Below are 25,023 nucleotides of genomic sequence, written 5' to 3'. Positions count from 1 at the left end.
TTTGAGTAAATCACACACAAATTCATCTAAGCAAAAGGGACAAAAATAGTTCCTATATATCATTTATGGGCTGTTCCTCAGTGTGAACCATTTTGTTTATGGTTTTGGGCACATTCTGTTTTCTCTGTCACCTCATATATTGTTTTATCCACCCTCCCCCCAAAAAATATTTGAATACTTGGAGGGAGCATCATCTCTTGTGCAGCACAGCTAAGCACCGGGTTAGTTTCAGAGATCATGAACAATAAACAATTATTGGTCAATTCATTGAGAACCCAATCACAACTACACTGAGGAACTCCTACATCTAATAGAGGTGCTGTCTTCCATAAAATTCACCAAGATGCTAAGAAGAATTAATCTAGCTTTTGCTTGAACACATCCTTACCACCCTACCTAGTACCTCCCTCAATTATTTTTCTGTCTGCTCATATTGTCTAGAATTCTTCATGACACCTGGCTTTGTGCTTCCATTCACTTTTTCTTCTTGTACTCTGGGGCTGAGCAGAACAAAAAAAGCACTTTTTAAGTCTTGAAGAGTCAAATATATTTGTACTTGTAAAGACGTGTATATATATATATATATATATATATACACATATGTGTATATAGACATATATATGTGTATATATATATGTCTGTATGTATTTACATATACATATATGCATATGACACAAATGTATGGTATACATATATAGAATATCAATATGAATATGAGTATTTATATATGAATATGCATACAGAATATGTATATATGCATGTATGGAGTTACATCTAAATTAACTCCCTTTATCAATGCAGATAAGCCCTTCCTGGATATACCTTAAAATACTAGAGATTTGCCTGTGGCACAAAGAAATTAAGTCAGTGTTCCAGTATGACAGAGGATGCCTGAGAGGCAGAATTTGAATTTATATCTTCCTGAATCAGAGACAGATTCTTTACTCATCATGCAACATGACCTTTAATGTTAAATAAACATGAGCATTTACTATTCTATGTTTTAAAAAAGCATATTTTAAATACAGTGTCTTGCATTTGGCTTATAGGAATGACATATCTCTGAATATTCTGGCTCTTCCTAACATGCTCCATCCTCATCCAGTCTCAGATCTATTTACTTACCCAAGTGTCATTTGCAGACTTAAGGGAGCAGCCAATCACTAAGCAGAGAACTCTATATGGACAGCCCAAGTGGGAAGAGTATACTTTGTAATGGGAATTGTCCCTGAAAGCCATTTTGCTGACTACAGGATGATCCTGTGCTGTTTCTTCTATTTCTCACATCCATGGAACAACTTATAGGTGGAAGAGAAGAAATAAGGCTGGAAATCAAAGACAGACTAATAGGTATGATAGCCCCAGACTGCTTTCCTGCAACTGTAAATTCTTTGGAGTCCAAGGTTTATCCAACAGCTCTTTTCCCTGGTGTCTACTTAATTTGCTGTTTCTGTCATTCTGGACTGACTGCCCAGGGACAAGTCCAGGTTGGCATAGGAGTTTAAACTCCTTTGGGGAATATGATGGTAGCCCAATAGGCCAAAATGCATAAAGATCCTTACAGAATAATAGAAATCTATGGGGAAATGAAAAAGTTGTCAGCAAAGCTTCATATGGGGTCTGGGTAATGTGGGGAATAGATAAAATAATATTTTTGAGGGGGGGAAATAGGTACAATTGATGCTTAGAGGGGGAAAAATTCAAGCTCTCAAGAAAAACCTTAAAGGGAGACCAGAAGCCCACATAAATTACCTCCAGGGAAGTCAATCTATTTGCTGATGTGGCCAAGATCAGTATAGGTGAAACACTGTCAGAAGAAATACACAAGAAAATTGTTTTGCTCTAATCACACTTAAACAACCTTCATGGGTTTTTTTAAATAAAATTTTATTGCTGCTGTCTTTTTCATTTAACTATTCTAGTCATTGTATATATAATTTTACTAGTTCTGCTAAATGACTTTTAAAAAGTCACAAAGGTATTAAACACTGGAACAAGCTAGGATTTGAATTATGATGTTCTCTCCAGCATTCTGCTTACTACAACTATGCCAGCTCACTTCACTTAATCATGTAGACTTTTCTTAGTGACCTGAGTTCTATATTATAATCTAGGTCTGTAGAATAATCCTCTGTTCTTCCACATAATAATTCTCCTTTATTTGTATTGTTCCACTTACTTAGCACCACAGCCTGCATCCCCTTTCAGTTTAGTCCCAAAGAATTACCTCAAACAATCAATAAATATGAACTGCTTACTATGTACTAGTCACTGTGTTATGTCAAATAAAATTTTACTAAAGTTAAATAAAATATTCAAGTAGAGAAGTTAGAATGCAAAATCACATAGAAAAGAAATAAGTTGTGATGGATGAAAAACACATCTAACTATATAATCAAGTGGTTTATTTTTCATTAATTCCTAAAAATGTGATTATATAAGAAGATAAGAGTAGTATCACTCTTCATAAAAATTAAACAATGAAAATCATATCGAGGCACATATAAAAGGGATCACAAGATGGAAAAATGAATTTTATCTCTTAAATAGAGGTGAAAACAAACATTACATACCTGTGACATACTAAAGGTCTTATCTGGATGAAATTAAAAAAAATATTCTCCTAAAAATCAATTTGGACCAGGAATTTCCTTTATCCCTTTGGACTGTTGAATTTCAGCCAATTCTAATTCTTATTTTGATGTTAGCTTTCTTATGATCTCTATTTTACCTTCTTTAATTTTAAGCATATATGTTTTTGAAGTATTCCTTAATTTCTTTTATGTTCTCAGTTTTGGTAGCTTATAACTTTGGTAGGTTATAATAAGTCATAGCATTCTGATTTTGTAGTGATCTTACATCAATTTTTTGTGTGTGTATTGGCAATGTAATCACTTTATTATCCATGTCAGCATTTTAATAAAAGGCTGATCATTTGGCCCTGTCTTTCTTTTAGACCAGAACAACAGGACTGCTGAGCTCAAAGCTCATATGTTCTTTTGAAAGAAAAATGTTCAAAAGAATGGCAGTGATTGGAAAAGTGTGATTGGATAATAATTAATAAAAGGTTGGATATTACAAAGAGGGGCTGAAAATGACATTATTTCATTCTTGAACAGAGAGATTATATCTATACTTGGACTCCCCTCAGCATTAGGCAATTAAGACCAAAAAAAAAAAAAAATGCTCCAGCCAACTCTGAGAAAAACACAATTGATATCTTCACTGGGTAGGATATTTAGCCCTTCAAGAAGCTGTTTTTAAAATCAGGACTTTTGAAAAAGGTATTAGGGCCAAGAAGAAATCTGTATATCCCCAAATCATTGGTTATTAATAATACTTTCTCTAATTCCCCATTTCATTCTTTGGGAGGTGTAGCATTCTCAACAAATCACTAATTGATATGACAAACATCCCATCAAGGGCTCCTCAATATAGGACTTACGAAGGAAAACAATGAAAGGGGAAAATCGAAAGATGTACAGGTTCTTTGACAAAAATAGAGGGAGCAATCCCCTTTGGTAACATTTTGACAAATTCAATGGGGGCAATCCTTTAATAAGTGGATGTTACAGATAAGCACATAGGGAAAAATACAATGGTAAAATAAAAGTCTCTTTCCTTTGGTTCTGTGGATATATCTAATGCAGCAATTTGGTTTTTCATGATCTCAGAGCAGTTCTTCTCTGATTCAGGTCACTTGCAGAAATCCTGTTCTCTGCAAAAGAAATTTCTACAAAATTGATCTTAACATAAAGACAGTTAAAAGCTTAAAAAATGTTTTTGGTTATAAATTTCAGGCACATTGATTCTTATATTATTTTTCTATAAGCTTTCATCTAGGCAATTAAAAAAAATCTATAACGTGTTTTCTTCTAGCTGTTCATTCTTTCTTGGTTAAACTATTTGTTTCACAGTCATAATTTTCTGTTTCTCTGATTCAAATCTTTATTTTTTCACTATTCAGATGCTTTATTAAAACCAAAATTAGTACAATAAAACTATTTTAAAATAATGTACAATTTCATATACTAATTTTTATTTACATTTTAATATTTAAACAGTTTTCTCATAAAAATTACTGTGATAGTGATTTTTTTATTAGACTAGAATCTATTTAAAAACTTTCAGAATATCTCAATGCTTATTTTTTAGGGTTAGGCCACAAGCTCATTTTAGTTGAAAGTAGACTGAATATTAGTTATTTTGCAATACCAAAGTAATTCCATGAGTGTAAAGAACCTCCCTAGCACTGTCTTTGGAGTCTCTCAGACCTTGTATGTGGAGGTTCTACTCAATTCATTACAATAGAGATAGGCATTTTATATTTGTAATGATCCAACATCTGAATAATCTTTTCATGTGATACCCCATGTTTATTCCTCTTTTCTAATTCCTTAGGACGAAATTTCTGCTATGTTTCAGGTTCTTGAATTTCATTCGATATCCTTTTCCACATAGGTTTCATTTCTCTTTAATAGTTATCTACTATAATTGGAGATCTTCGCTGACCAATAGCTTTCTTTGCTCTGCTCTAGTTCCAGTCAAAGGCATCACCAAGTTGTCTAACATTACATGTGTATCCAATTTGATGCCAAAAATAATCATCAGTATTGCAGACAATGTCATTGTGATTCTGACCAAGCAGAAAACCAGTGTTCTTTCCCCTTAGTCAGGTAGTTCTCTTAAAAGAATAAATAGCCTCCTTAGCTTCTCTTTTTGGAATTGCTCGTTTATAAGCCTGTCTGTTTTCTCCATCTGGAACAGAGATGGTCTTCCCAAGATTCTTCTTTTGTTTCACATAAATTATTACTTTCTAATCCAACTTATTCATTGTGGCCAGTTCTAGAGGCCTGTATGCTACTGTTTCTCCCACTAAAATCAAAATATCTGTTAGTCTGACCAAATATTAGACAATTCCAATTTGTGTTGCCACTGTTAACATTATATCCATTGTACATGTCTCATAATTTAACATCTTGAGCATGGAAAACATTTGGTGGTGGAGATGAATATTAAATCTTTGAACATTTTAATGATAATTGAACACAGAAAGAAAAAGTCCATGAGAAACTAAAAAGTATTCTATTAGTTGCTATTCAGACCTAAAGAAAGGAACTAGGTTGTTAATAAAATATAGGTTCCACTTGTCCATTAACTGAGTAGTCAGTGTTCCAACCAACTGGCTCATTACTAAAACATCAGGAGGTGAAGGTATAGTACTAAACCAAGTATCTTTCTTTTCTTCATCAGACTTTAAATTGTTATTGCAATGGTCTTTATAATATAAAATAAATTGTTCCTGAGGAAATTTAAAATCCTGACAATTATTTTCCAAATTATCTTTTTCACTCTCAAGCTCCTGGATTGTTTTGTAAAACTGAAATAACTCATTGTCTATATTCAGTTTATTAGAAAAAGGGTTCTTTTTGTTTTCCAAAATACCAGTGACTTTTTCTGTGTGATGTTTTCTTTCATCTCATTTATTTTCCTCAGGACTTTTAAAAATGGATTCTATGAATGCTTGTTACCTTGTGATTTCTTTCCATTCTGATTTATTTACTATTTCCAGAAACATAAGTATAGTTATGTCTAGATATCCTGCTAACGTCCATGGATACTACTTAAAAATTTCATGCTATAGATTTTCTGAATGAAATGATTCAATAATATTTGGCCTTTTATAAGGGATTATGTCTCCTAAAGATTTCAATAAAATTGTAGTTTTAGTCTTGCTCTCCTGAATTTTTCCAGCTTCCCTGTCATCAAAGTTGAATAAAAATATTCAGTTATTCTCTATTTTCTGTTAGGATCTATGAAAATTGTCACTACCATTATGGAATATAGTATAAGCTTCTGTTGATTTCAGATTTTTATCCCATTTCACTACCTAGTTTATTTTTAACTGAAGCTCAAAGACTTATCTTAATTTTTACAATAAGGCATCTGTGTATGAAAAAGAAAGAAAGAAAGAAAACAAGCCTGAGAGGTCTTGGCTCTTGGGGCTAGTAGACCTGGGACTCTGTCCACAGCTGGTAGTATCATGACTCTCAAACAAGATGGCAAAATTCTAATTTTAAAAAGTCCAGTTCAAAAAATAAAAATGATAGACCTCTGAAAAAAAAAGAGTCCAGTTTAAGTAAATTTTATAACCTTCTTTAAACCATTTATTCTCTTTTTCTTCTTTTTTCTCTAGGTCTCATTTCATTTAACTTTTCATTTTAGATCTCTTATTTCACTTTTTCCAGGCATTCTTTTGGCCACTTTCCTGCTGAGCCTTTGTTTGAGCTTCTTTTCTGTTATTTTTCTCTTTTTGCTTTTTTTTTTTTTTTTTTTTCTAGTTAGTTGTCCTCAGTCTATTATATTTCTTCAATGTGGTAGACATTTTCTACTGTCTCAGTTTCTGAATTGGGGCTTTCTACAATTCTCCTTCCAACGTGTGTGTGTGTGTGTGTGTGTGTGTGTGTGTGTGAGTGTGTGTACAAATCCTGCTTTATACTAATTTCAGCACCTAAGGACCCATACTCTGCAGAACTTTGTATATTTTTCCTCAGTCTCCTAGTCAACAAACTTAGGTTTTGACATTCATCCTGTCCCTTTCCCCCTTTCCTTGATCAGTCTTGAACCTACCTAGAATAGCTACTATGCTAATAGGTGCCAACTAGATATTATTGATTGCAACACCTTACATTACCATACATTATTCACTTCTGCAGTTCTTTCTCCTTCTGTAGCTCCTTCTGGGGTCTGGGCATGTCTACATGGGTACTTGGGTCCCTGGATATTGTTTTGACTCCTACGGAATTTTGGGTATAGATTACTCAGGCCCTTATTTTGATTGCTGGGTAGAATATTGGCTATGTAGTTACTAATTTGGCCATGTTTCCAGCAATGGATTTATGATTATGTCTGATCATTATATTGCCTGTATGCTAGTCTGGCCCTGCCTGCTCTTGTGGGTCTGGACTACTCACAGATTTTATCTTCTGGATACCTGGACTTGTCTTTGAGCAAGAAAGAGCAGTAAAGAGAATATTCAAAATTGAATCCAATTTAGGTTTTAGTCTTTGGCCATTGTGATTAGTCAGTATCTCCTCTTCCCAAACCAGAAGGAGTTGGAAAATTTGAATTAAGCCCTGAATTTTGCATATCATTCTACTTTGAAGCAGAAGCCTTCAGAGTGGTGGGTGTGGGGAGTTGATTATCATTTAAAATGTGTGTATTTGTGCTTATATTTATTATCATTGATTATCACTGATATCACTGATATCATTGATTTCATTGTTAAAAAAAAAAAAAAAAAAAGGGGAGGAGAGAGGGCTAAATGGAGTAAAATGCTCAACTCCTTACTCTTACTCCTCATAGCCAATAAATTGTCATGTTTGGTTGCTTCTGTATTGATATTATCTTTCATATAAGCTTCCTTCATGCCTCTGACATTTCCATCACTGTTTTGTAGATTCCTAGCAGTTCAAGCCTGAACTGTTGCAACATTTTACCCTGCCACATGTCTCTTCCCAGTCCAATCCATCATTTACTCAATTATCATATTGATCTCCTTAAAATGCAAGTCTGATTATATCACCTTCTTATGGAATCATAAACCACAATGACTTCTTATCACTTACTTGTCCAAGATCAAATATTTTTGTCTTTTAAATGCCTTCATAGACCCTTCCTTTTAAATATTCTTAGGCCTTACAATTTTTCATGTATTCTGTGATGTCACTGCTATTGATGTTTCATAAACATAATATTCCATCTCCCAACTCCGAAAAATTTTTTTTAGCTACTTCCCATCTGTAAAGTGCTACTCTTCCTCAATCCTACTTCCAAACTTGCCTGTTTTCTTTCAAATTTTGGCTCAAGTCCTGCTTTCTGCAGTAACTTTTTTCAGCCTTCCTTATCTTTTAGCACCTTTCTTCCAAGACTATCCCCAATTCATTCTTTTTAAAAAATCTTGTTTGCATATATTTTGGATGTTGTATGTTCCAATAAACTATAGGCTCTTTGAGATAAGGACATTTTGGACCATTTTTGGTATCCTTGGTACTACTTAGTACAGAGCAATAGCATGAAGAGAGGGAATTGATTTTCACAGAGGAAAAAAAAATAACTGTTTTATGGGCATGGAAGCATCAGACTCCATTGCCTGTGCTAGATCATTAATTGATTGACCAATTAATTGATTCCCTTCCCCTGCTTCTCCACTTCCCTCCTTCTCTTTCCTGTTATTTTCTCTGTCCCCCTGCCCCCCCTTTTCTCTCCTTTTTATATAAGAGGATTCCAAAACCCCAAAAGGTTGCTATTTGATTAAGATCTACAATGTCAGAATTAGAGCTAACCTTCCTTACATAATCTGGTGTTGTGTATGCCCAATATTCTAAGTGTGCCATACTTCAGTAATTCCCTGAACATTATTTTCCCCCCATTCTCAGTGCTCAAGTCTCAATGCTCAAGAATGCTCAAGTCATTCTTTTCCCTCAGAATTCCATTACCATTTCAGCTTATCAAAATATTATGAACTTTTTAGGCATAATTTAAGTGTTGCCACTCCTTTGAAGCTTTTCTTTGTGATCAGAACAAGATTTTTGCCAAGCTTAATAGTACATAACTGTAACACACATTAGTAAATTATAACCTTTGAGGTTTTGCTATGCACATTTGACTTTTGCTTTAATCTTGATTGCTTCTTTTTATTTTGCAAAAATAATGTTCACCCAGCCTATTTTATGATCCTCCCCACAGAACAGAACAGCTTCCTATCTGTAGAGAAAACAAACTTGTTAAAAAATGAAATCAATGCAGTTACTGGTACCATACTTTAAAAAATATAACTTGCTATTTATTTTTAAACTTTATTTTTCTTGGGGCACATATATGTTTATTTTAGCAATGTGACTAATATGAAAATATTTTTGCATGACTTAAAAATTTATTGAAGCAAAAGGGGAAATTGCCACAAAAATAGAAAAAGGCTTACAGAGGAAACTGTACAAAATTGTTTCAAACAGAATTATTTAAACAAACTATTGATGCAAAAAAACCCCTGAAAAGTAACTAAGACATTTATGCTGTTTGTCACTATTTCTTTCTGAAACTTAACCATTAAAAAACAGTCACTTTCATAAGAAGGACAAAAGAATCAAGTAAGCATTAGTCAAAAACCCAATGTACAAGTGAAAATAGACTCATTCATCAATTACATTGAATGAATTTGACAGAAGATAATGAGTCACAATATTTCACATAATAGTGAAAAACAATGGAAAAGAAATCTATGACACATGCAATATAACTATATCTTTCCAACTCCATTCATAGAAGAAATTTCTAGAAAGGAGATCTTTTTCTGGTTCTCCCCAGTTAGACTGGGTTAAACATACATGAAGTAAATTCATGCTAATGTCACATAGTCTTGGCAACATAATGAGGTAATTTTTACAGAGGTGTCAGAAACACAAATGTACAAAAGATATGGAGAGGAACAACTAGGTGGTGCAGTGCATAAAGTACCAGCCCTGAAGTCAGGAGGTCCTGAGTTCAAATCTAGTATAAAACACTTAACACTTCCTAGCTGTGTGACCCTGGGCAAGTCACTTAATCCCAATTGCCTTACAAAAAAAATGAAAAAAAAAAAAAGAAATGGGGAAAATATAGACTATATTACTACTATATGAGGTAGACAAGAGATATGCCAGTTAATCCATAATTAATTATTCCTATGCCTACTTTTTCATCTTCACAGAACCTTTATGAAATAACCTGTAATCCTATCCTTAATGAAAATACAAGAAAGAGAAACAGTATGTGGCAAAATGTTTGTGGCAGTCCTGTTTGTAGTGGCTAGAAGCTGGAAAATGAATGGATGCCCATCAATTGGAGAATGGCTGAATAAATTGTGGTATATGAATGTTATGGAATATTATTGTTCTGTAAGAAACGACCAGCAAGATGAATACAGAGAGGATTGGCGAGACTTACATGAACTGATGCTGAGTGAAATGAGCAGAAGCAGATCATTATATACCTCAACAACGATACTGTATGAGGATGTATTCTGATAGAAGTGGATTTCTTTGACAAAGAGAAGATCTAGCTCAGTTTCAATTGATCAAGGATGTACAGAAGCAGCTACACCCAAAGAAAGAACACTAGGAAATGAATGTAAACTGCTTGCATTTTTTTTCTTCCTCCTGGGTTATTTATACCTTCTAAATCCAATTCTCCCTGAGCAACAAGAGAACTATTCGGTTCTGCACACATATATTGTATCCAACTTCTACTGTAACCTATTTAGCATGTTTAGGACTGTTTGCCATCTGGGGGAGGGAGTAAAGGGAGGGAGGGGAAAAATCGGAACAGAAGTGAGTGCAAGGGATAATGTCTAAAAAATTACCCTGGCATGGGCTCTGTCAATAAAAAGTTATTAAAAAAAAAGAAAGAGAAACAGACTTTCACAAATAATTTTCTATAGTAGACAACGAGAGGTAGAATTTTAATTCTGGTCTTTTGAAAGTGATTTAGAGCTGATCTTTCAAAATCAGTGCTCATTTTCTTAGTCCTTCTGCTTGCTTTAAAAGTCTGCTTCTAAGGTATTAATTAATTAATTAATAATTAATACTTTATTCAAGTCACTTTTCTTCCCTGGGTCTCAGTTTTCTTATTTGTGCAAATGAGAGAGCAAATGGTTTCTGAAGTCCCTTACCTCTTCAGATCTATGATTCTATATGCAAATCTATGATCTGAATTTTCAAGGGTCTGTTTTGACAAGGAATGATGCATTATGGGAGAAATAAGGCCAAAAGAAAGAGTTTTTCTCTTTGAGGAATTTATATTCTAATGGGAGAGGGTACATCTTGAAGCTAGAAAAGTAAACAAATAACACAAAAAAGAAGTTTAAACAAAGTAATTTTAAGAGGGAAGGCCTTATGGAAGAAATAACACCAGAATGATACTTTAAAGGGGATTAGGAGGGGAGTGTAATGGGCTGAAGCTTGAGTTGATGCACTGAGGTCCCAAGCACATGAAGCTAAATAGTAATTGGACCATATTCTATTAATATATATGCTTGGAGAAAGAATGGTCCCCACCCACTCTCTGTGCAAGTCCTGATGTGTTGTATAGGAATTGACGATTTTGGTGGGTGGAGGCAGAGGGGTGAAGAGAGGAGCGGAAAGAGAAGGCTGTCTGGCTTCTGGTCTGGCTGGCTTCTTGACTCAGCTGCACACATTGCAATTGTGATCCCCCCTTCACCTCTGATCCTCCTTCATCTCTACTGAGAATAAAGATTGAAGATTTTCCCTTAACCTGAATTCCTGACTCCAGCTGATTTTAAAATATGCAGTCATCACAGGGGAGGAACAAGTACATTTTAAAGTATCTATTCAAAAAATCAAGGAGGCAGAATAAGGAATCTCATTTATGGGAAATAACCATCAGACCTACTTGACTAAAATGGAGATTTCATTTTTTTTTCCTTTTTTTTTTAATTTAATAGCCTTTTATTTACAGGATATATGCATGGGTAACTTTACAGCATTAACAATTGCCAAACCTCTTGTTCCAATTTTTCACCTCTTACCCCCCCAACCCCCTCCCCTAGATGGCAGGATGACCAGTAGATGTTAAAATATAAATTAGATACACAATAAGTATACATGACCAAAACGTTATTTTGCTGTACAAAAAGAATCAGACTCTGAAATATTGTACAATTAGCTTGTGAAGGAAATCAAAAATGCAGGTGTGCATAAATATAGGGATTGGGAATTCAATGTAATGGTTTTAGTCATCTCCAGAGTTCTTTTCTGGGCATAGCTGGTTCAGTTCATTACTGCTCCATTAGAAATGATTTGGTTGATCTCGTTGCTGAGGATGGCCTGGTCCATCAGAACTGGTCATCATATAGTATTGTTGTTGAAGTATATAATGATCTCCTGGTCCTGCTCATTTCACTCAGCATCAGTTCGTGTAAGTCTCTCCAGGCCTTTCTGAAATCATCCTGTTGGTCATTTCTTTTCTTTTTTTTTTTTTAATAGACTTTTATTTATTTACAGGATATATACATGGGTAACTTTACAGCATTAACAATTGCCAAACCTCTTGTTCCAATTTTTCACCTCTTACCCCCCCACCCCCTCCCCTAGATGGCAGGATGACCAGTAGATGTTAAACACATTAAAATATAAATTAGATACACAATAAGTATACATGACCAAAACGTTATTTTGCTGTACAAAAAGAATCAGACTCTGAAATATTATACAATTAGCTTGTGAAGGAAATCAAAAATGCAGGTGTGCATAAATATAGGGATTGGGAATTCAATGTAATGGTTTTTAGTCATCTCCCAGAGTTCTTTTTCTGGGCATAGCTGGTTCAGTTCATTACTGCTCCATTGTAAATGATTTGGTTGATCTTGTTGCTGAGGATGGCCTGGTCCCTCAGAACTGGTCATCATATAGTATTGTTGTTGAAGTATATAATGATCTCCTGGTACTGCTCATTTCACTCAGCATCAGTTCGTGTAAGTCTCTCCAGGCCTTTCTGAAATCATCCTGTTGGTCATTTCTTACAGAACAGTAATATTCCATAATATTCATATACCACAATTTATTCAGCCATTCTCCAACTGATGGACATCCATTCAGTTTCAGTTTTTAGCCACTACAAAAGGGCTGCCACAAACATTCGTGCACATACAGGTCCCTTTCCTTCTTTATAATCTCTTTGGGATATAAGCCCAGTAGTAACACTGCTGGATCAAAGGGTATGCACAGTTTGATAACTTTTTGAGCATAGTTCCAAACTACTCTCCAAAATGGTTGGATTCGTTCACAACTCCACCAACAATGCATCAATGTCCCAGTTTTCCCGCATCCCCTCCAACAATCATCATTATTTTTCCTGTCATCTTAGCCAATCTGACAGGTGTGTAGTGGTATCTTAGAGTTGTCTTAATTTGCATTTCTGTAATTAATAATGATTTGGAGCATCTTTTCATATGACTAGAAATAGTTTCCATTTCTTTATCTGAGAATTGTCTGTTCATATCCTTTGACCATTTTTCAATTGGAGAATGGCTTGATTTTTTATAAATTACAGTTAATTCTCTATATATTTTGGAAATGAGGCCTTTATCAGAACCTTTGACTGTAAAAATATTTTCCCAGTTTATTGCTTCCCTTCTAATCTTGTCTGCATTAGTTTTGTTTGTACAAAACTTTTCAGTTTGGTATAATCGAAATTTTCTATTTTGTGATCAGTAATGATCTCTAGTTCTGCTTTGGTCATAAAGACCTTCCCCTTCCACAGGTCTGAGAGGTAAACTATCCTGTGTTCCTCTAATTTATTAATAATTTCATTCTTTATGCCTAGGTCATGAACCCATTTTGACCTTATCTTGGTGTACGGTGTTAAGTATGGATCAATGCCTATTTTCTGCCATATTAGTTTCCAATTTTCCCAGCAATTTTTATCAAACAGTAAGTTCTTATCCCAAAAGCTGGGATCTTTGGGTTTGTCAAAGACTAGGTTGCTATATTTGTTGACTGTTTTATCCCTTGAACCTAATCTATTCCACTGATCAACTAATCTGTTCCTTACCCAATACCAAATAGTTTTGGTAACTGCTGCTCTATAATATAATTTTAGATCTGGTACAGCTAAGCCACCTTCATTTGGTTTTTTTTTCATTAATTCCCTTGAAATTCTTGACCTTTTGTTTTTCCATATGAACTTTGTTGTTATTTTTTTCTAGGTCATTAAAATAGTTTTTGGGAGTCTGATTGGTATAGCGCTAAATAAATAGATTAGTTTAGGTAATATTGTCATCTTTATTATATTTGCTCGCCCTATCCAAGAGCATTTAATATTTTTCCAATTGGTTAGATCAGACTTAATTTGTGTGAAAAGTGGTCTGTAATTTTGCTCATAAAGTTTCTGATTTTCCCTTGGCAGATAGATTCCTAAATATTTTATATTATCAGTAGTTACTTTAAATGGAATTTCTCTTTGTAACTCTGACTGTTGGATTTTGTTAGTGATATATAAGAATGCTGATGACTTATGTGGGTTTATTTTATAACCAGCTACTTTGCTAAAGTTGTGGATTATTTCTAATAACTTTTTAGTAGAATCTCTGGGGTTCTCTAAGTATACCATCATGTCATCGTCAAAGAGTGATAATTTGGTTTCCTCATTGCCTATTCTTATTCCTTTAATCTCTTTCTCAGCTCTTATTGCTAAAGCTAGCGTTTCTAATACAATATTAAATAGTAACAGTGATAGTGGGCAACCTTGTTTCACTCCAGATCTTATTGGGAATGGTTGCAGTTTGTCTCCATTACATATGATGCTTACTGATGGTTTTAAATAGATACTGCTGATTATTTTAAGGAAAAGTAAAATGGAGATTTCATAAAGAGAAAAAAAGTAGCGGGGGCTTAAATGAGAAGGGCTTTCAGTGTCAGGATGATGTGTCAGCTCTAAATCTCTGTTTTTAAGATAATGAGTAGATTTATGAGTCAAAACCCTGGACTAAATGAATTCTGCAAGGTACCATGAGAGATGATATTGGTTCTTGGAGGCCAATATTTTTAGTTGAGACAACCCCTAAGTATCCATGTTATCATCAGTTACAAGAGAGAACAGGAACCTTTTGATCTGGAATATAAAGGCAAACAACAACCATGATGATAATTTGGTATGAGCCCTGACCTACCCATGCATGAAGTTATAGCTCTATATTCATTTAACCATCAAGTTTCCTTGGAGTAATTAAACATGATAGTCACTGTGCTCATTACTCTTAGCAAGAAAACTCTGGCAAAAGTAATATATCTCAGGATCCACATAACTAAGGAAAGAATAGACTTAGAACATTATCTATCTTTTTATCTAGCTACCTTTTTATTATTTTTTTACACTATTTGAAAGGCAAAGAATTATGCTGGGTTCTTGAAAGTGATGAGTTTCATTACCTGATCCCTAATTTCCTTGGTCTTTACTCCATAAACAATAGGGTTAAGAAGAGGTGGAACTAGGAGATAGAGGTTAGAGAGAAGGATGTGGACATAGGGAGGAATATGGAACCCAAACCTATGAGTAAAAAAGGAGAAGAACGCAAGAATGTAGAACTCCAAAAAGACAAAAATGTGGGCAATGCAAGTATTGAAGGCCTTGAGTCGAGCCTCCTTCTGGGGCAGATGGAAGACTGCAATAAAGATCCGGATATAGGACAAAAGAATTAAAATGACATCAAATCCCAGGATGGAAAAAGCCACAAAAAGACCATAAGCCTTGTTAACTTGAATGTCTCCAGCAGCTAGCTTCACAATGGCCATATGTTCACAGTATGAATGAGAGATGACAGTGGTTTGGTAATATTTTAGCCGACATTTGATGAGCAAAAGGCATGGGGCCATTAGGATACCTGCTCTTAGAGTGACCCCAATTCCTATCTGAGTGAGGAGTTGAGAAGTGAATATGGTGGCATGTCTCAGGGGGTCACAGATGGCTACATAGCGGTCCATAGCCATGGCCAAGAGGATGCCAGACTCTATGCACTGGAATGTGTGAATTAACCACATCTGTAGTAGACATACATCAAATTGGATCTCCTGCATATGAAACCAAAAGACACCCAACATCTTGGGAAGGATGCAAGTGCTAAGAGCTATGTCAGTGATTCCCAACATAGCCAGAAAGAGGTACATGGGCTTGTGGAGAGAATGCTCAGATTTAATGATCACCAGAAGGACATAATTCCCAATAAGGGCAATTACATATATACCACAGAATGGAATCCCAATCCAGCACTGCACAGACTCCAAGCCAGGAATCCCAATCAGTATCAGTATGGATGGCATAAAGACTGTGCCATTGGTCATTACCATGGTTAATGTCAAGCTTGAACTGAAGAACCACAACTTCTAAGAGGGATTGCTTTATAATTTTCTCTTTCTTTGTCTGATCTGTTGACTTAAAAATAAGAGGTTCTCATTTTACATATGAATTGCAGGTCTTATTAGATGTACATAAATTTCTCTGTACTCATAAGAAGTGACATTTTTGATCTAGTTGGTCCTGTCTAACTTTTTCTTTAGTGCCTATCATTCCCTGTATAACTGAAGTTTTAGTTCCAAAATTCTCCAATATTATTCTGCTGCCATTATTATGGAAATTAGTGGGCTGCCTTAGTTCTATGACTTCTAGAATATCCCTTATATCTTTGGTCTACTATTATATTCTCCAGTTTTCATCTTTATCCATCATTTCATCTGCCATATTATCAATGCTACCATGTCCTTTATTCTATTGTCCTAGACCTTCATCCTCAAATTCCTTTATTTTATAGTTCATCTTCATTTCCCTCATCAAATTAGTCTAATTACCTCTATCCCTTTACCCTTTTCTATTGCTTTTATCTGTTTCTATAGTAATGCTTAAATAGCATAATTATGCTCAGGCCTCTCATTTATATGGATTTCTCTGTACTCATAAGAAGTGACATACTTTTGATCTAATTGGTTTAGCAACTACTAGAGTACAAAGCATTGTAAACAAAAAGATCTGTTTTTCTCATTCAGGACATGAATAAGTCAAAGACCCTATAGTAAGTACCCCTAAATCCAGGTCCTACCCCTCCATATTAATTTCTCTTGAAATTTCTTGGGTTTATAGTTTTTTCCTAGTTTTCTTTATAACCATGCTGATCCCTGAGATTATAATAATCAAAATAAGCCGGTTTTTTTTTTATTCTTAACAACTCTCTTTCTATATATTTCAAGTTAACTCTACCCCAATCAGGAACATGACTATATTAGAAGTTCTTTTGGTTCCCCTCTCACAATTGTCTCCTCTCCATACTTAACTTACCCAGATCAATTATTGCCTACCAAGCCCTTCTAGATTGCTAGAATCTATGGCATATAGATTCTATAGACATAGACATATGTCTATGTTTTCTATGACATATTCTGCTTCCCCAGCTCACTTTCTCTTATTCCTCATTTATCCTTTTCACATTTGGACAACTGACTGCATATCTTTCTCCTTATGCATTGTTTACTGGATCTTCCAGTCCATTTGGAAAGTAAGTTCTCTAAACACAGACTTTCACATAATTCACAATTATTGAAAAGACTAAAGCAAGAACCAATCTAGGGATCAAATCCAATCTTCTTTCTTGTTTCTGCTTTGTTTTACTTGACTCTGGCAATACATGGAAATAGGAGAAGAGAGGTGAGAGACAGAGAGAGAGGGAGAGAGAGAGAGACAGAAAGAGAGAGAGAGAGAGAGAGAGAAGGATGGGGGAGGGAGGGAGAGAGGGAGAAGGGGGTATGTGTGCGTGCAGTCCCTTTAAGTAATTTGCTGTTAATTCTTCCTTAGGAAATAAGCACAATTGGCAAGTGAGTTTCTCTTCCCACTGCTGACTTTCCTTCCAGGAATAAATGCTATTTTAAATTGACAAGACATGTTAAAAGATGTAATATGGTATAGTGTAGAGGGGTGAAACTCCAAAAAGGTATGCTTGAATCAGACAACCCAGCACTTAAGACTAATAAACTATTAGATGTGAGATAATGGCTCTATACATATTTAGATGAGATGGTGATGTGATGGCTCTCCTCACCATTGGTGCTTGCTAAATGTTTGGTGTTGAGATCATAGGCAAGGATTGGAGGGCTGGGGGAGAGAAGTCAGAGTCACTTGGTGGCAGGATGAGGAGGAGAGAGGCTAGAGACTCCAGACTCCAGAATCCAGGATATATCTTTGGCAAGCTGCATGGCAGCTTGCTTGCTTCTTTCACTTCTCCCCCTAAAGATCAAGAACTTTGATTTATCCTGATTCTGGTTGATCCTGAGGCCCTCCAGGGAGCTAGTGTGGGCATTATAGTATAGTGGATATGCAATTGAACTTAGCATAAGAAAAACAGAGTTCACTTCCTTCCCCTGATGTTTACTAACATTATAAGTATGGAAAAATCTATTAACCTCTCAGTGTTCCAGGAAACATTCCATGACTGCATACATTATGGATATGCTATTGATCTATATTGGGAGAAGGAATTTCCACATTAGATATTCCTTAAACTGAAAAAATTACAGATAAGGGATGAAGAAATGAGGGAGGTATGAAGGGAGTATTTTAGTACAATTCCTAATGAAAGCAGAATTACTTGTTTTATATACCTGAGAAATTATCATTCAGCCACTGAACAAATACTTGGAAAATTAGCCATGTCAGCTGTTTGATAGTCTTAGGTCTTGAGAGTAGTTCTTGGAGGCTGATCACAGTCTAAAGGAAGACTCCTAGGAAGTCTTCTTACTTCAAAAACTCTGTTCTTTCATCCTGTCAGAATATGAGATGTCTTAAGGAGGCCTTAAGCATCCAGAGAGTGGAAATGGTTGAGAATGGGATAAATGAGGAGTGAAAATTCAGATTTAAGATGATTTGCTATACTTTTTCCCTGAAAAAAAAAACATTCTGGAGAAGCATCCCCTGAAAATATCAGTAATAAAAAAATAGAATAGAATATAGAATCCCTTGCTTTCTCCTTTCATGGGAGATTCTCTTAGAACAATCCCTTATAAGTCTTAGACCTCTAGAAACCAGTTGAACTTAGTGGCAGTTGATTTTTCTGCTATTAATTTTAGAATATTTAAAGGAACCCAATATCTTGTATCAAACCCACCATTGCTTGGTGAGAGAAGTTGAGTGAATGCAAATTGAGCTGGAAGAAATTGTTATATGGTGGGTATATTCTGTTGGCTTAATTCTCTATCCCTTAAGTTTTCATTATGATTCACAGAGGCACTTATGAAGATCAGTTTCAGTTCACAATTTTGGGTTAGGTTTCTCCACACAGTGCATTGGAATCAAGTGAGGTCCAGACTAGTACTGCCCACTTGAATATTTTATCTCACTTGTAGAGAAGGCATCTGACACATAAGTCTGAATCAATACATGACTACTATATAAGAAAATTAAGAACAATTGGCTTCCACTTGATCTAGCTATTTCTTGCAACCCAACACTGTGGGCAACAACCATTTAAAAAAGGGAGGCAACAGAAAGGGTTTAATTTATGCATATAAGTATACCTTTAGAGCAAGACACCCCAAGCCTTAGCTAATCTACACTGTTGACTGACATGATGTTTACTATTAGTAAGGTCATAATGTTCAACATGCACACACACATACCCACGCAGAATCTAGCCCATCTCTATACATGAACTGATATCCCAAATTCCATTCCTTAAGATGAATGTTTTGATTTTGTTGATGCCTCTGGAGGGAAAATCCACTGAATGGGATTCAGGAATCAATGATTACCCTCAGAATTGATGTGAATGTTGTGCAGGACAATAAATAAAAGACCTTCAGTTCTGGAAATGGGCATGATACTGGATGGAGAGAACATAATAATAGAGGGATATAGAAGAGGGAGACTATTAAATTTCACTGAATTAATAGTTGTGGTGAGTATCTTGCAACAGCTTATTTTCCCATGGCATGTATCCAGACTCATTTAGTCTCTTCTCTTAGAAAGCTATGCAAGAGTACAGCAACAACAAGGCTATGTGATGATCAATTCTGATGAATGTGGCTCCTTTAAATAACTGGTAATTCAGACCAGTTCCAATGGTCTTATGATGGACAGAGCCATCTGCACCCAGAGAGAGGGCTGTGGATCACAACATAGTATTTTCACCTTTTTTGTTATTGTTTGCTTGCATTTTGTTTTTCTCATTTTTTTCCTTACTGATCTAATTTTTCCTGTGCACTATGATAATTGTGGAAATATGTATTTCACATGCTTAACATATATTCTGTTACTTGCCACCTGGGGAGAAGATGGAGGGAAAGGAGGGAGAACAAATTTTGGAACACAAAGTTTTGCAAGAGTGAATGTTGAAAATTAAAAAAAAAAAAAAAAAGAATGAAAGCTAGGTATAGACCAAATGGCCCTTGGTATAGGTCACAGGGTACAAAATTTAAAATTCAAATTGCTTTCACACTTCAGAACCTAACTAGGATTAAACTAAATGTACTAGGGTACACATTCTCTGAAAGGAGAATGAAGATATTCCTTCACCCTATTTTAGCTTTCTTCTAGAAAATATTATACCAACCTTTTAGAATGTATAAAGTGGATTTATAAAGTAAATGTAAAAAGGTGGAGATAAAGAACACAGAATAAAAATGTTTAATAAATGGTTTACAAATGATCCTTCACAAACTATAGGGTTTTTTTTTCATTTTCACGGGAAATAAAATTTCAGTGTTGCAAGGAACAACAGAGACATTAAGAACAACCCATACCTGAAAGATAATCCCTTTAATAACATAGCTAAGGTGGGGCCATTCAAGTTTTGGTGATGATTATCTCCAATGGCAAAAACCTGCTAGCTTTTGAGTCCATTCTATTTTCTCCTTTGTATCAAACTTAAACTTTCTTTTTCCTAACTTTCATATGTTGCTCCTATTTTCTGTGACCAAAGAAAATATGTTTAATATACATTCTTTGTATTATGTGACAGGAGGTTTCTTCTGAGGCACAGCTTCTGACATTAGACTGGTGCAAGGAAGTACATGAGAAATTATCTCAAAAATTTAAAAAAACATAAAAAAGCTGATATCTCTTGTTCAAAATGAGATCATTTCTGGGAAAGAATGCATATTTTCCTTTAGTGTTCTAGCCCTTTCTCCATAAATACTAACACACAGGACCTTCTCAGTCTTACCTTTCAGATGATTTTCTCCTGTGGTCCTTCTTTTTTTCTGTTGTTAGCAAGGAAAATCTCTTGAAAATTGACTGAAAGGGAGAACTGAATGTGGTATCATTCTATATAAAACCAAGAGAAAATGGAAAGAATTAATAAACAAAAACAAAAACAAAACAAAACAACCAAATGGAAAAAAAAAAAACTTAAGTTGATCTCTAATGGTGGAATTTCAATCATGTTTTCTAGGCCAATGAAGGAGATATCTAGGGAAGAAAAAAACTTGATGGTTAGACCTAATATAACATTACAAAGCCACATTTGTTTTCCTTATATAGGTCGAAAACAAAGAATAAACCACTTTGGTGACATACCATTCCTCTTGCCCTATTGGCAAATAATATCTACTCTTAGGCTGCCAAATATCAGTAGGGACTCACCTTCATTCAGGACTTAATGCCAAGAGGTTTAGAGGCCCTGAAAGACATCCAAGATCTGGAGAATTCAGGCATAGGGAGCACATTTGACTGCAGATGTTAATTTGACTCTGGACTGTGTGAGGTGGACCTTCAGATGATTATAGCAATCGAGAATCTCAGACCCTTAAGGGAAAATTCTTGAAAATTTTTCCATATCCTGTCATACTAATTGCCTCTATCCTCTTGAGAGATGAGAATTGCATGTTCAGAGTGAGAAATATGGGACTGAGTATTTAAGTGAATCTATTTGCTGGCCTCTTAATTTCAGTAAAAGGTTAACACTTTTGCTGATCTCATTCAAATCCAACTCTACTTAATCTAGCTCAGTTTAACAAGTCTTTAAACAAAATAAAAGGTTATAAAATATATGTATATTTATTTTTGCAAATATTAATTACTTCTGCCTTCCATACCCCACTTCAAATTAAACTAAGAAAAAAGAAAAAAATATATCACCATACCAAATATCCATTATCATTAAAATAAACTTACGTTAGCATTGTGAAAAAATGAACATCTTCATTTTAAGTTATCACCTCTTGGGCAAGAGGTAGGCTATGTGTTTCATGATCAGTCCCTATGATTCATATTTTTATTATTGTTGGCCTGGATTCAGAATTTAAAGTTGTTTTTCTTTAGAGTTGCTATTATTGTGCAAATTGTTTTCCTAGCTCTGCTTACATGGCAATTGGAAAAATATCAAGTGCTTGTGGATAGGCCAAGCAAATATAATAAAAATGACAATACTACTTAAAATAATCTACTTATTCAGTGACACACCAATCAACCGCCCAAGAAATTGTTTTACAGATACAGAAAAAATAACAAAATTCATCTGGAAGAACATAAGGTCAAGAATTTCAAGGGAATTAATAAAACAAAATGTCAGTGAAGGTAGCCTAGCTGTGCCAGACCCAAAACTATATTATAAAGCAGTGGTAATCAAAATATTTGGCATTGGTGAAGAAACAGAGTAGTCAATCAGTTGAATAGATTATGTTTACAGGACAAAATAGTCAATAACTATAGCAATCTAGTGTTTCAAAATCACAAAGACCCCAGTTTTTGGGATAAGAACTCACTGGGAGCTCTGGGAACTGCTGGGAAAATTGGAAACTAGTATGGCAGAAACTAGACGTTGACCCATACCTAACATCATAAACCAAGGTAAGGTCAAAATGGGTTCATGATTTAGATATTAAAAAGTGATATTATATGGAAATTAGAATAACAAAGGATTGCTTACCTTTCAGATTTGTGAGGATGGAAGGAATTTGTGGCCAAAGAAGAACTATAGTTCATGATTGAACACAAAATAGATAATTTTGATTATATTAAGTTAAAAAGTTTTTGTTCAAACAAAATTAATGCAGACAAGATTAGAAAGGAAACAATAAACTGCCAAAATATTTTTTACCTTTAAAAGTTTTGATAAAGGCCTCATTTCTAAAATATATAAAATGAACTCAAATCTATAAGAATTCAAGATGAATTTTCCAATTGATAAATGGTCAAAGGATATGACAATTTTCAGATGAAGAAATTAAAACAATTTCTAGTTATTTGAAAAGATGTTTTAAATCACTATTGTTCAGAGCATTACAAATTAACACAACTCGAGGTATCCCTATACACCTCTGAGATTGATTAAGATGATAGGAAAAGATAATGATGTTTGTTGGAGGGGATGTAGGAAAACTGGGATACTAATACATTATTGGTGGTGTTGTGAAAGGATTCAACTGTTCTGGAGAGCAATTTGGTACTATGCACAAAGGGCTATCAAAATCTGCATACTCTTTGATCCAGCAGTGTTTCTACTGTGTTTATATCCAAAGAGATTTAAAGGAAGGAAAGGGACACACATGTTCAAAAATGTTTCTGGCTATTCATTACTGATCAATTGGAACTGATTTGGATTCTCTCCTTGTTGAAGAGAGCTACATCCACCAGAATTGATCCTCACATAGAATTGTTGTTGAAGTATATAATGATCTCCTGGTTCTGCTCATTTCACTTAGCATCAGTTCATGTAAATCTCTCCAAGCCTCTCTGAATTCATCCTGCTGGTCATTTCTTATAGAACAATAATATTCTATAACATTCACATACCACAATTTATTCAGACATTCTCCAATTGATGGGTATCCATTCAATTTCCACTTTCTAGCCAATATGAAAAAGGCTGCCACAAACATTTTTGCACACGGGAGTTTCTTTCCCTCCTTTAAGATGTCTTTAGGATATAAGCCCAGCAGAAACACTGCTGGATCAAAGGATATGCATAGCTTGATAACATTTTGAGCCCATAGTTTCAAACTGCTCTCCAGAATGGTTGGATCCATTCTCAGTTTCACCAACAATGTATCAGTGTCCCAGTTTTTCCATATCCCTTCCAATATTTGTCATTATCTTTTCCTGTCATCTTAGCCAATCTGACAAGTGTGTAGTGGGATCTCAGAGTTGTCTTAATTTGCATTTCTCTGATTAATAGTGATTTGGAGAACCTTTTTATTTGACTAGAAATAGTTTCAATTTCTTCATCTGAAAATTGTCTGTTCATGTGCTTTGACCATTTATCAATTGGAGAATGGCTTGATTTCTTATAAATTAGAGTCAATTCTCTATACATTTTAGAAATAAGGCCTTTATCAGATCCTTTGAATGTAAAAATGTTTCCTCAGTTTATTGCTTCCCTTCTAATGTTGTCTGCATTAGTTTTGTTTGTACAAAAGCTTTTTAACTTAATATAATCAAAGTTATCTATTTTGTGATCAATAATGATCTCTAGTTCTTCTTTGGTCCCAAATTCCTTCCTCCTCCACAGTTCTGAGAGGTAAACTATCCTATATTTTTATAATTTGTTTATAATGTCATTCTTTATGTCTAGATCATGAATCCATTTCAACCTTATCTTGGTATAATGTTTTGTGGGGGTCAATCAATGCCTAGTTTCTGCCATACTAGTTTCTAATTTTCCTAGCAGTTTTTGTCAAATAGTGATTCCTTATCCCAAAAGCTGGGGTCTTTGGGTTTATCAAACACTAGATTGCTATAGTTATTCACTATTTTATCCTGGGAACCTACCCTATTCCACTGATCAACTAGTCTATTTCTTAGCCAATTGATTACCACTGCTTTGTAATATAGTTTTAGATCTGGCACAGCTGGGCCACCTTCATTAGATGTTTTTTTTTTTTTTTTTTCCATTAGTTCCCTTGAAATTCTTGACCTTTTGTTTTTCCAGTTGAATTTTGTTGTTATTTTTTTCTAGGTCATTGAAATAGTTTTTTGGGAATCTGAATGGTATGGCCCTAAATAAATAGATTATTTTAGATGCTATTGTCATCTTTATTATGTTTGCTGAACCTATCCAAGAGCACTTGATATTTTTCCAATTGTTTAGATCTGACTTTATTCATGTGGAAAGTGTTTTGTAGTTTTGCTCATATAGTTCCTGACTTTCCCTTGGCAGATAGATTCCTAAATATTTTATACTATCTGTAGTTACTTTTAAATGGAATTTCTCTTTTTAACTCTAACTGTTGGATTTTGTTAGTAATATATAAGAATGCTAATGATTTATGTGGGTTTATTTTGTATCCTTCAACTTTTCTAAAGGTGTGGATTATTTCTAATAGCTTTTTAATAGAATCTCTGGGGTTCTCTAAGTATACTATCATATCATCAGCAAAGAGTGATAAGTTGGTTTCCTCATTACCTACTCTAATTCCTGTAATCTCTTTCTCAACTCTTATTGACAAAGCTAGCATTTCTAATACAATATTGAATAGTAATGGTGAAAGTGGG

The 25,023-nt window shown here is 34.6% G+C and overlaps 1 protein-coding gene across 1 annotated transcript; it reads right to left on the bottom strand.

Annotated features, from left to right (window-relative positions):
- Positions 1–14,948: 14,948 nt before the first annotated feature.
- LOC116422117 (olfactory receptor 52A5-like) lies at positions 14,949–15,899 on the bottom strand. The gene has a single exon (XM_031957272.1). It carries the CDS (start codon positions 15,897–15,899, stop codon positions 14,949–14,951), a length of 951 nt encoding a protein of 316 aa, XP_031813132.1.
- Between the last annotated feature and the right edge of the window lie 9,124 nt (positions 15,900–25,023).

Source organism: Sarcophilus harrisii, chromosome 3 (assembly GCF_902635505.1).
Source record: "Sarcophilus harrisii chromosome 3, mSarHar1.11, whole genome shotgun sequence".
Classification (NCBI taxonomy): Eukaryota; Metazoa; Chordata; class Mammalia; order Dasyuromorphia; family Dasyuridae; genus Sarcophilus; species Sarcophilus harrisii.
Note: the sequence above shows the minus strand (reverse complement) of the source record. Positions and strands in the feature narration are given on the sequence as shown.